Raw genomic sequence first — 14,292 nt, 5'->3', positions numbered from 1 at the left:
CAAGCCAACACAAAATGTTTGACGTCGCTACCCATATGCTTCCAATAATAATATTCCCTTAAATATTGACTTGTTTTATATACACCTACGTGACCTAATTTAGAATGCACTGAACCAATCAATTGTTTTATTAATCCAGTTGGAATTACAAGCTTCCACTTTTCGTCATATTTGCCATTAACGAATAACACGTCATTATACACCTTATATCTAACATTGCCTTTTTTTGAATTGACTGAGTCGAACATTACTTTTATTGATTGGTCAGCTCTCTGGACCCTTCCAAATTGTTTAAAATGAACTGGAAGTATGGTATCCATGGTCAAAGATTTCATTAAACTTGATAACATTTGGTGATTATTTTTCTCGTTTGGTAAAAAATTCGATGTAATTGCTGAAATTATTCTGTAATTGGGATGATCCTCATGAAATTGACTATCAGGATTACGACTAAAAAAATCTGCGACAATGTTGTCACTGCCTTTACAATGTATCGTTTTGAAGTCATACTGCTGGAGTAACAAACTCCATCTTATTAAATGCGCATTTTGATAAATTGTAGTTTTCAAAAAAGTTGAAGCTTTATTATCTGTTATGATTTCAAATTGATTTTCAACTTGATATTAAGGTTCCTAAATTTTGTGACGAAGATAGTCAGAATCCATTGGAATTTTTGTCAGAATTGGAAAATTATTTTAACGTTAGTAGTATAAGTGATGGACAACGATTGAGAATTATTAATAGTACATTAATAGGTAGAGCAAAAATTTGGTTTCATATGAACAAAGATATGGGTGATACTTACGAAAACTTTAAAAGGCTGTTCAGGCAAGAATTTTACTCCGTACAATATCAGGTTAAGGTAAAAAGTAGATATATACACAGCTGGTCACGTAAAAAACCTTGAAAAAATGAATTGAGCATCTTAGAATTAGAGATGCGACTGCCACCTCTAAAAGATTGGTTATTTTCAGGTAAATATAAAAGATACAGAATCATGTATTTGATTGACATTTATTTTTTCGTCCCATAATTTCTGCATACATAATATTTCTTGTACGAGATTTTCACAATTTTTCAGTTTCACGATGACAACGGTACATTACCAACGTGTTGCACGCGATAGTTGTCGGTTATGAAGAACTTCTTTTACTGACGTGGTCAACTGCTTGGTTGATAATACGTGAAACTGCTATTACCCCCAAACCCGGCCAGACCCGGCAAACTGTTACGAAAAGTAACCCAGGGTTATAAGCCTTGCTTATTGCGTGAGAAATTCATAATTTATGTCTAAATTATATACACGAGGTTGTGGTTAATCACCGTGAGGGGAAATCCAACTAGTATCTAATAGTGAGTTCCAAAAATAAATTCATGAGAGATAAAGCGTTGTAATTTATCCGGCAGCCAAAAGTGATAAACTGTCAGTTGAATATTGAATGACTTATATTCATTTGTTATCAGAATTTGGAAGGAGAACACGTGGTCTGGTAAGCTCTGATTGAGTTCAGCCTTCACAGAGCGACAGTGAATAAAAAATAATGGAATACCTACCTGTTTCGCTGTTAGTGTCCACACTTAGCCCTTTTAAAGAAAATTTCTATGAAAGATTTGAGTGTTCTTGATAAGCCGCCCAGCATAATCCATATTCGATTGTGTTGGCCTATGAGTTTGGTGTCTCAGGTCCAAGTATGAGTGGAAACCTTTTTCTCTTCATTTTCTCATCGATATCATTCAAGAATAATTATTATTTGTTTTAAATAAAAAAAGGCTTCGATCTCGTAAATCTAGGAACTTGTAAATAGTCAAACAAAAAATGTACAGTCAGCCGGGCTACAAAGATTTTATTCATTATTATTCGTACTATGAATGTTGTGATTGTTATTACCACTTTACAATTCTAATCCAAGTATATAAAATTTCATACCAATTACAGTAAATCGAAATTTGTCACATTCCGCTAGTTGGAGACTGTCATTAAAAAAATTCATGTACAATATCGAAGGAAAATAAGGAGAAAAAAAAAGAAATTGAAAACTAATACTTGAATGTTGGCTACCACATCCTGGCTGGTGACACTAGCGAATCGCCATTGGCTTGTTTCAATATAGAGTGCACACTGAAATCTTCGATAGCAATTTTCTTGGAAACTGCTGCGTGTTAACATTCAATCGAAACAAGTGTTTGCTTATTTTTATTCTCTTTTAACCTGTGAAGGCGCAATTTGATCAGAATATACCACAGCTGGTATTTTCCACATATGTGATACTAATAAATTATAAGAGCGAATGAAATTCATAATAACAATTTAAAGATGAATTGTGATGAAAAATCACTATTATACCATTTTCGAATCGTTGTGACTGAAATCCAAAATAAGCTTACAGAGTTGAACACACTTATGTTTCGCAAGCTTAACTTATTCAGTTATACCATAGTTGCGAAATCTTATATCTACCCCATAACTTATTATATAAATTTTAGTCATGGAATAGAATAATGAATTCATCATCTCAGCTGTCGACTTGTATTTTAATTAGAGTTCTTACTCATATCGATAGGTCTTATGGAAACAGTTGTATTTCGGTAAGCCATTTAGAACGTTTGTACTTCCCCGGGTGGCTAGAACGAATCCATCTCAGTCGACGCTAAATTTGTGTACAGAGCTTTGTTTACACTTACTGTAGCATCTTTCAAGATACGTCTGTTATAGCTGCCCGACGAATTACGAAATGCGTCTGTTTCCACATGACATTGAATTTCAAAACTGTAATTAAATGAAAGACATTTTGTTTTCAGATTTTTTAACGTTTCATGAGCAAAGGGCTAAATTTTATTGAGCAAATACCAAATGATGATTTAAATTCCTAACAATTTGATGAAATGGATGTACATGAACGATTTATGGCACACGACACAGGGCAAATCAAGTATCTGCTCTTTGCTTCTACAAATCATTCATATATCTTCGACTCTCTCTTGGTTTCATTTTCCGGTATTGTACAAAATATTAACCAGCATCCAGACAGTCTGGAGACTTTGGAAACTTTAAAAAGAATCCTCTGCTTCGTATACCAGGAGACAAGGTCCTTAACCGAAAAGAATACTGACCTTGTTAAGTTAGTACACAAATCCTATTTGACAGCTCATTCTATAGATGTCGATGTATTACAAAAATATTTATATCTTTACACCACGGATACCAAATGCTTATCTTTGATACTCGACATTTTTATGCTACATATGGTACTTCGTTACGACACATGTATGATCCTGAAGAATTTGCAACATCTGCAAGAGTCAATAGATGAATATTTTGACACAGAAAATAGGATAAACGTCTTGGACGTGAAATTGATGGCCTGTTACGTGAATAGTCTTCTTCTGCATCCAGCCAGCTCTGAATTGAGCGAGCAATCGGATGTTGCAAATCTAACCATATGCTTCAAGCGTCATATACGCCAGTGGTTGGTATCAAAAAATGATAACGAATGCCCTGCACTAATTTTGCTCCTACCAAAAGTCATAAGTGTCACAAATCGAAAAGAGATGCTCACAGAAATATGGGAAATGATTTTCGAACTGAAATGTGATACGGGTGATATCCTTTATATCATGTGCATGACAGCCGATGCTTGGTTTTCGATAAAACCTAAATACCACGAACAGCTGCTTGAAAAACTTATCACACAGTCATTTTGGCTCGTATTATTGAAAGGATTATCGAGTCCAATACCACACCAGCGTAAGCAAGCTTTATATCTTGCGAAAAGAGTAGTTGATTTTCTTGACAATTATAAAATTGAAGGTATAAGACTTGACCAATACAAAGAAATTAGACCGCTGGTATGCACTGGAAATGAATCTCAACGAACTTCTTTCAAGAAAAACGTAAACGATTTGTTTTTGATATTAGAAGCATTGGAGGAAAAGCAGAAGCATTTCGTAATTCCAGTTTTCCCACTTCTGAAAACTTTGGTCGATGAAAAATTCGAGCAGGAATGTTGCAATGCAGCTGGTTTCCACTTCGCATGGGTACGTTGTGCTTTTTCACGTATTTTTCAGCACAGTAATAACACTGTAGTCAAATGGGGGTTATTAAATGTATTCGCTCTCGACCCAGGTTTATACAACGATGATTTTCTGATGCTAATTCTTCATGTTTTGAACAATACTTACCTGTACGAAAACGATACAAACGACGAACCAATCATTGTAAAAGAGCTCATTAAACTTCTAAATTCTGCTGAAGTAAAATATAGTGACTTTGTTACAAGATTCCTAACACATGCCTCGAAGATGACTTGGGGTCCTGTAGCGTTGTTCTATATTATTCATGCTCTGTCCAAAGTAGCGAGAGTGGGCAGCATGTGGAAAGAAGTTGAACTAGAAGCTGTGAAAACATTAGCAGAAATCAATCTTAATATGCACTGCCGAGTTCTTCGCATCGGTTCCCAGGTGGAACTACTAGAAACTCTCACCCACTTTGTTACAGAGCCTTTGAATTTGGTAGCGGTAGCAAATACGCTGTCAGCATTTTCTATCCACGAATCCCTAACTCGTGGTCAATTATCTTGGAAACGAATATCTACTTGGTTATCAAAAACAGTGAAACGGGATGAGGCTCTGCGATTTCTTGAAAAAATCTGCAGCCAATTCATCGATAAGAATTCACTCAGTGATGTCAGTATGAAAGCTTTATCATTGATGCTTATGCTTTTTCATGATGGGCACATTATCCTTGATTGTAAGTCGTGTGCAGGATTTACTATGCTACGAAACTTACTTCATTGTCTCATTGGCGCAGATTCCAGGCCTTACGGAAATATTGAGTTGAGAAAGAGATGTATTGAACTTATTGGTTATCTCTTCGACTTTACTTCGTCAAAAGATTATATTATGCGAGAATTCATTGCTGATTATGTTGATATCACTTTACGAATCGCATTCAAATTTATGCGAAACATAACTGACGAAGCTACTATTGATGAGATTAATACTCTTGTATTGGTAACGCAGAAATTTTTCACAGATGAGAACTCAATCATTTCAAAAAGAGACGTACAGAATCATATTGAAAGGTTTGAAGTAGAATCATGGAATATGATTAACGATGGAGGATACAGTAATAATCTTCAAAAGATTTGTGGGATTAAAATATTATACGCTTGTCTAAAAGCAACCAACGTGAAACTGAGAAATTATAAATTTATTGGTCCTTTATACAACATGTATAAGACTCTAGCCGTACGATCATCTGATCACACGAATGAAATTATAAGTGAAAATAGAAACCTGGAAGGAAAAATTGTAGCAGAGTATTATGAGTTTGTGGCTGAGCTATTTTACATATATCTACAAGATGAACCAGTTGATAAATGGATACCACATATTGATTGGATCGAAGCTGTATTACACCTAGTTCAAGTTGGTGGGAAAAAAATATTCGTTCCAACAATAGGTATATTGTCGCAATTATTTTATAAAGGAGTCGTTAAGTCGAAAGATATTGATCGTTTCAAATCGGTCACAAGATTGTGTTGGAAGTCGATGCTTGAAACTAATGAATGTCGATTGGCAATGGACAAAATAATGGAATTGATTTTCAGTTCAAAATTTCTTGAGTGTGAAGATATGAAAGAACTCACAATGGAGGTGAGTTGAATCGAATTGGAATTTCAATTGTTATTTTTACAAGCAGCACTTGAAATTTGATGTATGAACGATTCATCACTTGTAGTTCACTGAGGAAATGGTGGAAAAAGTGGAAAAAATTCCTGGACTAAGCGTGGTTTTGGTAAATGGATTGGAACATATTGAAGATGTACATCTTGCTAATTTCTACGATGCCTTACTCACTTGTCTATTCTACGGTATTGTTCCACGTCGTGATAAAAAAATCGAGCTACAGGCCCGGTCTTATGTTTTTGAGTTATACCATAAAGCATATCCGAATTGCTTATCCAACATGTGAGTCAACAGAATTGTGATTAAAAATGTTACTAATAAGTTATGATATATTAATGTTATTTGAAAAGTTGAGATCACGATGCCTGAGGTACATCAAAGAAATGTACACGGAAAAGAAGTGCATGCATAGATTGTAATTCTACACTAGAACAGCCTAGACTTACTTCTTTTTGTTTTTATGATAGTTGATATTCCTGTTCATATTTTTCAAAGGTTTGGCACATTCTGTACCCTTATTGCTAGTAAGCCGAAAACAAAATCTTTTAAAAATTCCTCATTATTTAATCAGTATCTCAGAAAATATAATGCTGAAAGAGTCAAGAAATTTTTTGTGTCTATTCATCACTTGATATCATTTCTAATCAGTTTGATGATTAATTAAGTTTGAGTCTCTACATAGTATTCAACTGATAAAAAATTGTTATGGGGGATCATAGACAACAGTCCTTTGGATTTTCCCTGGTCAACACTTAGGTTACGATTCGATCACAATTATTACTGGCCTTTATTTTATTGGTATATTTCCGTTACACAAAAAATCTCGTCCTTGTTATTTTGAATGACCAGTAAAAATTTATGCTAGTTAAATAGGAATCTTTCCCAGTATAAAGATATATATTATCAGGTACGTGAACACTGATACAGCAACAAGAGCACATGCTGTTGCATTATTGCATAAACGGATAACTGACAACACTGAGCATGCAGCTAAATTATTACCAATGATTATTGCAAGACTGAATGAAAGTCAAAATAAGCGGTACTTTGGAGATTCACTGACACACCGCCACAAAAATCGTCTTATACAGGCTCTCTTTGTACTACAACCAGTATTGAAAAAAGTTAGTGAATTGTTACGTATTATAATTTAATGATTTTCCATAGGCAAACCTATAAGTTTTCTTATTGCACTGTATCGAGGATATTGCAGAGTTTTGTTTGTAGCAGAGGCGGGTGCTATTGAGTTCGAATATAGAAAACTCGCAAGGGTGATCATATTTTCAAAAAAGCATTATTCTTGATAATACAGTATTAGTAGACAGGACTCAATTACAAGTGTAGATGGTAATCGTATTTTCAATTTAGTTATTTTTTTTTTGTCACAATCTTTTACGTTTTGGTCACAGTAATTGGCCGTCATCATAACTGTAGAAGCACAAGTGAATTGACATGGAAATTCTATCAATACTGTATGTGAACGAAGCTATTAAAACCAGGTATATTCATTTCCATTTGTATATTGATTTTTTAATTCCTCACCCTGTAAATGTTTAATGTTGCACAAATAGCGAATACTAGAGTAGACAATGAAAAGTTTCTTTAAATGCCCATGGCAATCTACCTATGCTTCCACAGTTGTAAGGATGATCGACCATGTGTCAATCAAAATGTTGAAGAAAAATTGGAAAAAAAAAAATAATAAACTGGAACTACAATGACAGTCTACACATGTGATTGCTTCCTATCTATTGATACTGTGAAGCACACAAGTAATGTAACTTGTATTCAGTATGGAGTTAATGAGGATAATTAGTAGTAGCTCTGTAATTTTAGAGTACTTCATTATTTTTACAGAATGATATGGTGCTATTAAATTCGTTAATGTGCGAAAATATACTTTCGGAAAGTAGTCAGCCCAGTGTCAGAATAATGCAAGAATGGCTGATCATTAAAATATATCTTGAAAGCGAAATCTTGCGTGGTGGAGTTTGGAATTTATTTCGACAGGTCAGTTATAGTAAGTCTCTGTATTAATTGAGGTACAATTTAATTACACTGGAAATACTGTACCTTTGACCTGCAAAAAATTTATTAGAATTTTTTTGATCTAGATGCTCAAATTCTTAAATTCATGGGATTGGAGTTACTAACGTTATTATAATAATGGATGTTAGGAGAATTCGTTAGTTCGCAACTGAGGATAATCTGAAATTCAGTTAACCGTGATAAATCAGTTGTATGTTAATATTTTGAAAAGTTAACTCCTTCAAAGTTAATGTATAATTGCACAATAATGATTATTCTCCGAATATATCTGGTGGTATGTCAACGTTAGTAACTTCAAACTCATTTAAATTTACCAGCCATATATGACTCACCAATTTTACAAATAAATAATGTCCTGTAATACTGAATCGTATGCAATATTTGCATAAAATATATCTTATAGCTTTCAAGTCATATTTATCAACGTTTTTTGTATGCAGGCTCAAGAGAAACGAGTCGGTAGCTTATGTTCAATAATAAGCATTGTGTACCATGTAGCTCGGAGCTTAAAATCTAATTTACAATCAGAATTCATAGATCTAAGTTTGGAACACATGATGCCATGCTGTATGTTACAACAGTTTAACGTACGATTATATGCCCAGGTAAGAAATTACAGCTTTGCAATTCTCAGTATTGTTAAATATGATTTTAATAAATTTAAAATTTTATATTCAGTATCAGTGAATAATCGATGTTTCTGCACACAGGTATTAGCATCCAAGCTTTATGATTTGGCAAAAAAAATGTCCTACCTAGCAGTAACCGAAAAGTACAAGGAACTTTACAATTCACTAACAAAAAGTTTGCAGCTAGGAAACCTATTGAAAAATTCTACTAAATTACAGGAGGATTTTTATTTTACTGTTTTTAATCCAATTGATGACTACAGCTTACAGGTACCTCTTACATTTATTATAAACATGCCATTTATTTTGAATTACTTTGATGCCTAATTTACAAACCGTATTGCTCTTTATTTATAGACTATATTTTATGAGTTACCAAGATTATCAAATGTCTCTTCGGATGAATATATTCTACCACAGATGTTTAATAAATTTGGTTTCAAAGAATCTAACAGTCATCCGCTGAAAATTTTTAATCTTAAAAGCGACTTGAGTGAAGCTTCAGTTTCTGCCAACATGTTAAAAACTTTTGGAAGTAAGTCAATATCAATAAATGAACTGTTCCGATGTATTAGATATTTTGAATCACAATAGAAGTATTCAGTGAAATGACAGTAGTTTTGTGCTAGTCAAAACTACTATGTGATAAGAATTATGATGATGTGCTGCCATCGATGGCTTTTTTTTTAAAGGAATAAGTGTCTGTTTTCATGGCAATTGAAAGGGATTAGCATGCAGTGTATTGTGATCCATTGCCACCCCAATCCGCGCCAGTTACATACTTAACACAATACTTCATTATTTTTAACAAGATTAAAATAACCTACTTTTTAATTATATTTATATGTGAAAATTTGTATCGAGGCCTAGAACTGTTTTATTCTAAGACCTACCTGCTGTTTCGTATTTTTCTTGTAATCTGCGACTTTTAATTTTAAAGATGAAGGATCCACAACACGAGACGATACTAATAACATCAGTGATTATTCTACTGACATTCAAAAAAAATTCATTCCATGGAAATCAATGTTACCCAATGAAGATGAACTCAATGAAACTTCCGGATGTTTGAGATCACATCGAGAAGCTTCAATAGAAGGAAATAAAATTATACTTGTTGCATCACTCGTCGAGAAACTACCAAATCTTGGTGGCCTAAGTAGAACCTGTGAAATACTTGGAGTTGCAGAGTTTGTTATGGCATCCCTAAACCACATAGAGGAGAAAGACTTTCAGAGTCTCAGTGTTTCAGCCGAAAAGCTGATTACCCTTGTAGAAGTAAGTTGATATATATGTTCCATGTTACTTTATACAGTCGAATGAATTTAATTGAATGCATTTCCAAAGAAAAAGCACTTGATCTCCACAAAATTGTAAATCAAGATGTAGTCAAGTCAATATCAAATCAAAACTTCTAAGGTTACAAAATTTGATATAATTTCAGGTAAAACCTCATCAATTACAACAGTATCTGTTGGAGAAAAAGAATATGGGCTACCGATTAGTTGGCGCTGAACAAACAGTCAATAGCACAAATCTTATGGAAGCAAAGTTTGAGAAAAAAACTGTACTAGTACTAGGGTGAGACAATAAGTTACTTGCATCAGTTGTTTCACAGCCTATTCGAACTAAACGATGTTTAATCTTTAAATGTTATTTTTTTTTTTTCGTCTGTACAGTAACGAAAAAGCGGGTATTCCAGCCAATTTGATTCCATTACTAGATGAGTGTGTGGAAATACCTCAAGTTGGCGTTGTTCGATCACTTAACGTTCACGTAACTGGAGCCATCTGTTTGTGGGAATGTTTTAAGCAACATCACTCTGCATGATTTTATCCACTTCTAAAAATATCAATTACCATCATACCTTTCTTTACGTGCTATACGAAACAAGAAACTGATATATCTTCTTAAACTTAAGTATAGGGTTAAGCTTATTTCATGTCAAATTTGTAGTTAACATGTTATATTTAGTGACGTGTTGTAGGTAAGAGCAGAAACCGTTATTTTTGTAAACCGTGAAATAATACTACGTTAACAAAATCCAGTTAATCGGGTATGTTAGCTGATTTTAAGATTTCTGATTTTATACCTAACTAGCCCTAAGGGACTGCCATAGCTGATTTCGTCGTTGTATATGGGTCATTCCATGTCAATTGAACGACGTTGCGACGGTGACCCTCTTAGATTTTTATGGTTTTTTAATATGTTTTTATACATATAGAAAGAAGTCCTCAGCTAAATTTTTAGCTCTTTATCTCTTCCCATCGATTTTTAAAGAAATTATCGAAAAAATTCATGTTTCTGACAGAAATTGAAATAACCTAATTAAATACAAAAATTGAAAAAAAAAATTTCTTGATGCTTTTTTGGCCATTTTTAATCGAAAAATTGGATTTTCCTTCAATGGGACACTATCGATTTTATCCAAAAAAATTTACCAAATTCTCCGTTAAAAAACAAAACTTTTCAGCCATAATAGAAGATGGGCTTTCAATAACTTCTCGTGAAAATAATTTGAAACACAAATTTTTTTTAGTTATTTTCCGAAAAAAAATTTGTTTTTAAATTATTATCGCTCGAAGTTATTGAAAGCCCATCTTCTATTATGGCTCAAAATTTTTGTTTTTTAAAGCAGAATTTGGTAAATTTTTTCCGATAAAATCAAAAGTGTCCCATTGAAGGCAAATCCAATTTTTCGATTAAAAATGGCCAAAAATGGTTAAAAAAGCATCAATAAATTTTTTTTTCAATTTTTGTATTTAATTAGGTTATTTCAATTGTTGTCAGAAACATGAATTTTTTTCGTTAATTTCGTCAAAAATCGATGAGAAGGGATAAAGAGCTAAAAATTGAGCTGAGGACTTCTTTCTATATGTACAAAAACATATTAAAAAATCATAAAAATCTAAGAGGGTCACCGTCGCAACGTCGTTGAATTGACATGGAATGACCCATATACTTCCAAATATCAAAGTCCACCTATCTCAAACGCGAAAGAGGGTCTAACAGCCCCATTTTATGTATATGCAATTCTGAACAAGAACACTCCAACAGATTAAAGTTGCGAAGCTCAGATGAAACTACAATTCTCATATTGTTTTTGACCAGAAGACAATGGCTGTAATAAAGGTGACACTGAAAGTGATGTCCGTTTCTCCATGCCCTGTTGAGATAGCCAATTTCCAACCGATGAACGCTCATTAAAGAAACATTCAACGTGCATTTCAGATACGTACAGTGTGATACGTTGTTAATATGCTGCACGGTGCCTACTCATAACTAGTAATGAAGCAATGGTAGTGTTTCGATACTAAGGTCGGTCCGAGGCAATCTGATATTAAAGGAGTTCCGCGCTCCGTTTATGCAAGCGCACGTGGTATCATTGTTATCAATTGGTTGAATCGACTAAAATTATACTCAGTCCTATGGCTACAATAACAACCTTGTTACAACCGAGCCCTATTCACTCAATTCCTCGTTTATTATCGTACACAAGCGCACGAGACCCGCTACGAGCCATTTAAATTAGTAGTACTAAGTAAAAACTTGCGTTCCTACTCACAATTTCAGAAGTGCTAATTCAAGAATAACAGTGCAGCGATATTTTTTGGATATATTTTGCAGAGTATTATCAGTTGCTTTCACTAGAAAAGGAAAAGTTTTTTTTATGTGAAACAAAGTATTTTTCCTCTTCAATTTCTTTTCCTTCAAGCAATAGCAGTGTAGGCGATGAACGATTGTGTGATTTGATATGAGATAGCCGATAGAAATACGCATGCACGTCGAATGATTGATTCGAATAAGTACCCATTTGGAATGTTGAATAAATTTATATTTATACCATTCTTATAGCTAACAAAATACAGCTATCGCAGATCTTTGGGAAATCAATCGAGCGTGTAACAGACCCAGATTGATAAAAGGTCTGACCTCAGAATAATTATGTATTAAGTGTGATGTGCATTTCGGTGATTTCGCGAAAAATGGTTCAGAGCTTAGGCTTGACCCGGATTCGAACCCGGGAGATTTCGCTTTTCAGGTGACGGATCTGACCACCGGGCTACCCAGGCCGACAAACCTTTCTGGACAGTTACCCAACTATCTCGAGAAATGCTACGTTATATAATATATTAAAGAATGGAGTTTTGAAATATACACAATGTATAACATTTTATAGATTTACTCGTAACTGTTATTTTTTCGGATTTTGAAGTGTGCCACAATATATATCTGAAAGTCTGAACTTTCAAACCTGGTCTTGGAGAATCAATTCCTGAAGTTTAGATACAACGTCTAGTGAATATAATTTTCAATGTGAAAATACATCAGGGTGGCCACTAATTCTCCATCACGAAATTCCCTGACTTTTCCAGGTTTTCCAGACAAAAATTTTATAATTTTCCTTGAACAATTTGAATAAATTCGTTATAACAAATTGAAAAAAATATACGTATTTTCCAAACAATTTTTTTTTTAACGAAAGTCGAACCGTCACTTGGGTCACACTGTCCCATCCAGCTGATGCGCACAGTCGTTTGTAAGGTAATATTTAGGAATATTCAAAGTTTGAAGAGAACCTTTCGGTGATGGTAAGAAAATTGGTATTCGATCTAATTAATCTAAAGCTTAAAAAATACTGTGGGAAATATTTGTATGAAAAAAGTATATAGTAAACGATTCCCTGACTATTCGAGAATTGCAGAATTCTATGACATTTCCAGGTTTTCCAGAATTTCCTGACCAGTAGTCAGCCTGAAAGAGAACCGTCCAGTTATGGTAAAAAAGAAATTGTATTCGATCTAATTTATTTACAAATAGCAAGAAGGGATTGTTTGCTTCTATTTCATACGTGAATTTTACGCGTGTATAATAAAGGTCGGATATTATCTTTATACACACACGTAATTATATCATCCACGTATCTTTTATAAAAAAATTAATTCGAACAGAAGCGCATCAATGACTGTTTGTTCTAATTTTTCCATTACTAAATTAGCTACACATGGACTAATTGGTGACCCCATATCTACTCCAGAGATTTGTTTGTAAAAATTGTTATTACGTATAAAATACGTTGAGTTCACGCATATCTCAATAGCTTTCACGAATTCCATCTTAGCAATGGCTGTGTGTTTTGTTATTTAAGCCCAGTTTTTCTTTATGATCGCTGTGACTAAATTAGTAAGTATGTTCGTATACATGTATAGAGAAGACATATCTAACGATATCAGCATATGTTCTACTACATCTACTTTGTGCACTATTTTACTTTCTAATGCATTTAGTTTGTTGATGTTGTTCAATCTAATTTATGTGATTAATCCGAGTCCACAAGAACTTTTTAGATTTAACGCTGATATTAAGAGTTTAGAAAAAACTTTTCTAAACATTAAAATAAACAACATCAACAAATTTAATGCATCAGAAAGTAAAATACTGCACAAAGTAGATGTACAAAAAAGCTGGTGTATTAATTATACTAAGCACGAGATACCAAATAATATCCACAATCTGCTAGCTCTCGGTCCAAAACATGGATTACTGTATAGTGAAAAAGACATTCCTGTAAACGAGTTAATATGTGCTGTTGAGGCGGTTTTGACAGGAAAAGATGTTATAACAAAGGACAGACTTTGGTCGAACATAGCTAGGCAAATTTCAAATCACATTCAAGTCACACATGAGCATAATGGTAATTCTAGAGAGCATAATACTAATTATAAAAAAGCCCAAGAATTCCTTAAATCACACAAGGACGTGGTTATCACTAAAGCAGATAAAGGCAACAGCACAGTCTATGTAGTTTTGATTTTTGGAACGCCATATTGAATCCGCCATTTTGTATTTTTTCAAAACTGACCTGAGATTCGTAATCAGCGACCCTGAAAACCCTAGGAACAAAATTTTTGCGCCAAATGACGTT

At 33.7% G+C, this 14,292-nt stretch overlaps 1 protein-coding gene across 8 annotated transcripts; it reads left to right on the top strand.

Annotated features, from left to right (window-relative positions):
• Positions 1 to 1,127: 1,127 nt before the first annotated feature.
• LOC124303183 (probable methyltransferase TARBP1) lies at positions 1,128 to 10,413 on the top strand. 8 transcript variants are annotated; one of them, XM_046760081.1, is made up of 12 exons: positions 1,189 to 1,490; positions 2,800 to 3,808; positions 3,917 to 5,655; positions 5,741 to 5,970; positions 6,596 to 6,812; positions 7,546 to 7,698; positions 8,178 to 8,342; positions 8,448 to 8,636; positions 8,724 to 8,901; positions 9,307 to 9,644; positions 9,811 to 9,947; positions 10,046 to 10,413. In XM_046760081.1, the coding sequence occupies exons 2-12, from the start codon at positions 2,884 to 2,886 to the stop codon at positions 10,194 to 10,196; spliced, it is 4,422 nt and encodes a 1,473-aa protein (XP_046616037.1). In that variant the 5' UTR covers positions 1,189 to 1,490; positions 2,800 to 2,883; the 3' UTR covers positions 10,197 to 10,413. The 8 variants fall into 8 exon arrangements, with proteins under 8 accessions (XP_046616041.1, XP_046616040.1, XP_046616038.1 ...); XM_046760083.1 differs by having other exon boundaries at positions 1,191 to 1,490; positions 2,800 to 3,119; positions 3,395 to 5,655; XM_046760082.1 differs by having other exon boundaries at positions 1,186 to 1,490; positions 2,800 to 5,655; positions 8,586 to 8,636.
• Positions 10,414 to 14,292: the final 3,879 nt, after the last annotated feature.

This window comes from Neodiprion virginianus, chromosome 4 (assembly GCF_021901495.1).
Source record: "Neodiprion virginianus isolate iyNeoVirg1 chromosome 4, iyNeoVirg1.1, whole genome shotgun sequence".
Lineage (NCBI taxonomy): Eukaryota > Metazoa > Arthropoda > Insecta > Hymenoptera > Diprionidae > Neodiprion > Neodiprion virginianus.
The sequence above is the reverse complement of the archived record's forward strand: the minus strand, read 5'-3'. Positions and strand labels throughout refer to the sequence as shown.

What these genes read in the sequence shown, in the direction of transcription:
- LOC124303183 (XM_046760080.1), top strand. Translation starts at nt 2,884, where the DNA reads ATGGATGTACATGAACGATTTATGGCACACGACACAGGGCAAATCAAG. An exon ending in TACAACCAGTATTGAAAAAA is followed by an intron (nt 6,813 to 7,545) that starts GTTAGTGAATTG and finishes TTATTTTTACAG; the next exon opens with AATGATATGGTGCTATTAAA. An exon ending in TTGATGACTACAGCTTACAG is followed by an intron (nt 8,637 to 8,723) that starts GTACCTCTTACA and finishes CTTTATTTATAG; the next exon opens with ACTATATTTTATGAGTTACC.